The sequence below is a fragment of the Limanda limanda genome, chromosome 12, assembly GCF_963576545.1.
Source record: "Limanda limanda chromosome 12, fLimLim1.1, whole genome shotgun sequence".
NCBI classification, from domain to species: Eukaryota; Metazoa; Chordata; class Actinopteri; order Pleuronectiformes; family Pleuronectidae; genus Limanda; species Limanda limanda.
In genome coordinates, this window is record NC_083647.1 from 25,903,896 (window position 1) to 25,907,192 (window position 3,297).

Genomic DNA, 3,297 nt, shown 5'->3' on the forward strand with positions numbered 1-3,297 from the left:
ATTTGTTGGAGGGAAAGAGGTGTGCAGAGTTAGGTGCTGTCGTTTGAATGTGGCTTCCTGTCTCACACACACACACACACACACACACACACACACACACACACACACATTCATGCAGAGTTAAAATGTCTTTTTTTGAGGAAATATCGGTAACAAAAAAAACATTTGTTTTCAGTTTATGATAGTAAATGCTGCACTTTATTGTTTATCCCCAAAACTGAAAACCTCTGTCAGTTTACTGGACATGTTTTATTGGACAAATTGGATCAAACAAAGCAGAACATTTTTGAATGAAACAGCAGCGACTTCGAATTGGACAAATTGACAGTTTGGGCTCTAAACTCAGAACAGATTTTGAATCATCTTTTGATCATTATGATTAATTATCAGTCGTTACTTATTGTAGAACTTCAAACTTTTGTTCATCTTGACGCGTTGTCATGTTTACAAAGTTGAGCTGATCGGTTTGAAGACGAAGAAACAGATGAACGATGAACTGCGAGAAAACAAACGTGAAATTATGATTCATGAGTTTTAATAAATCTCGACCCATTTATCTGTTTTTTGGAGAAAATCAGCTGATTGGAACCTTTCAGAAATTGCTGTTTATAGATTACGGATTTCTTTATAATTAGATTTATAGTTAAACTGTAAAATATCAAAACTTGATTACTTTCCTTTGTAATGAGGGTTTAATAACATCATTTATTAAAAACAAAATATATATTATTTGATGAATCTATATCGATCCGACTCCAAATTGAAAGCACACAAACAAGCCAATTATTGAGGTAATGTTTTCATTTCTGAGCTTTTATTTCACAGGTTCATTTCCACCACAGACGAGGAACTTAATATATGATTGACAGCTCTAAGTAAGTGAGTCAGGGTTGTTGGTTCTATCTGACGTCCTGATAACTCTGAAGAGGCGGGTGAGATTTGCCTAAAACGCCTGTCTGGAGTACATGCATGGTCATCAAATTTATCAGTTATCAAATCCAAGGCTTGAATTACTTTTTACAATCGTGTCCTGACACACCAGAATATGTACAGTGAATGTATTGCACATGAACCGTTGATGTTGCACAGGCAGATGAATCAGACACAGTTAAGAGTTAAAGTGTTAGAGTTCAGTCCATGAGGGAGGTGCAGAGTTTGTACTGTAAGCAGAGCTGCTTTACATTTGTTTCAGGTTTTACAGGTTTTATCATCCAGCATCTCAAGCTCCTCCCTCTCCTGACACACCTGAGAAACCAGGAAGCATCTGTTCCTCCCTGAAGAGACGCAGGCTGAAAACCAGACGATCACATTCACCTTCCAAACCAAACTAAACCAAACCAGACCAAACGTCCTGAGTGAGTCCAGCTACAGGAGAGAAGAGTCAAACTACAACCTGCCGAAGCTCCACACACTGACGTGAGTTTAACAAACACCTCGACTCAGAGAGGAAGTGAACCTCAGTGAAGTTCATGGAGCTGTGAATGACTGACTGTCTGTTTTCAGCTTCACCTGGAGACTCAATGGCTTCCAGATTAGAAGAGGATCTCTGCTGTCCCGTCTGCAATGATGTCTTCAGAGATCCTGTTCTTCTGTCATGTAGCCACAGCTTCTGTAAAGACTGTGTGGAGAGCTGGTGGAAAAACAAGGAAGTAAAAGAGTGTCCACTTTGTAAGAGAAGATCTTCAAAGATGGAACCACCTTGTAACCTGGTGTTGAAGAACCTGTGTGAGACCTTCTTACTGGAGAGAGATCAGAGCTCTTCACCTGCTCTCTGCAGTCTGCACTCAGAGAAACTCAGACTCTTCTGTCTGGACCATCAGCAGCCAGTGTGTCTCGTCTGCAGAGATTCAGAAAAACACACCGACCACAGATTCAGACCCATCGATGAAGCTGCACAACAACACAAGAAGCAGCTTCAGGAAACTCTGGAGCCCTTGAAGAAGAAGTTACAGAGTTTTGAACGTGTTAAAGTAGAGTTTGAACAAACAGCAGAACACATTAAGGTCCAGGCCGGACTCACAGAGACGCAGATCAAGGACCAGTTTAAAAAGCTTCATCAGTTTCTGGAGGAGGAGGAGGAGGCCAGGATGGCTGCACTGAGGGAGGAAGAGGAGCAGAAGAGTCGGATGATGAAGGAGAAGATTGAATCTCTGAGCAGAGACATAACGGCTCTTTCAGACACAATCAGAACCACAGAGGACGAGCTGAGAGCTGAAGACGTCTCGTTCCTGCTCAACTACAAGGCTGCAGTGGAACGGGTCCAGCAGCGCCCCCTGCTGGATGATCCACGGCTGGCCTCAGGAGCTCTGGTAGACAAGGCCAAACATCTGGGCAACCTGAGCTTCAACATCTGGAACAAGATGAAGGACTTGGTCTCCTACAGTCCTGTGGTTCTGGACCCAAACTCTGCTCATCCACTACTCGTCCTGTCTGAAGATCTGACCAGTTTGAGACAAGGAGCGAGACAGAAGCTTCCTGACAATCCAGAGAGGTTTGATTATTTCCGCTCAGTCCTGGGATCTGAGGGTTTTAACTCAGGGACTCACAGCTGGGACGTCCTGGTTGGAGACAGTACATTGTGGTCACTGGGTGTAAGAGCAGAGCCTGTCCAGAGGAAGGGAGACAAACTGTCTGGATACTGGAGAATGGGGTTCGTTGAAGGTCAATACTTAGCAGTGTCACCATCAGGATCATCTTATCTCTCTGTGCAGAAGATCCAGAGGATCAGTGTGAAACTGGACTGGAACAGAGGAGAACTGTCGTTCTATGATCTTGATACTAACCAATACATTCTCACCTTCACAGACACTTTCACTCAGAAGATGTTTCCATACTTTTACACTAAAGATCACTTGAAGCTGTTACCTGTGAAAGTCTCTGTGATGCTGGATCAGAGCCGTTAGAGATAAAGATTTTATTCATCATGTTTATTTCTTCAGGAGAAATCTGCTGAATATAAATGTTAAACTTGTTATTCTGAAGCTTTGTTTATTTCTCCTTTTATTTCTCACTAATTTTTATTTCTCCTGTAGACTTTTCCACGTGTGTAAAACATTTTTTTCTGATATTTATCTTTGGTTTGTTTTTTATTTTCATGGAAAATGTTTTCTATCATTTAGATTTTGTGTGGATCCATGAAGTCGAGCAAACTGATGAAGATCCACATAAAAACACATTTATCAATAACAGCTGATCATTGTTCATATTCAACAAACTTTATTAAAACTCACACATGAGACATGATTCATGTTCAATCACATAAAGTCTGTTCACATATGAAATAATCCAACAAATATG

At 41.3% G+C, this 3,297-nt stretch overlaps 1 protein-coding gene across 1 annotated transcript; it reads left to right on the plus strand.

Annotated features, from left to right (window-relative positions):
- Positions 1–1,520: 1,520 nt before the first annotated feature.
- On the plus strand, positions 1,521–2,888 carry LOC133015984 (zinc-binding protein A33-like; the record flags this gene model as incomplete). Its single annotated transcript, XM_061083283.1, has 1 exon — positions 1,521–2,888. A coding segment is annotated over exon 1 (1,368 nt), but the record flags the coding sequence as incomplete, so codon positions are not given.
- Positions 2,889–3,297: the final 409 nt, after the last annotated feature.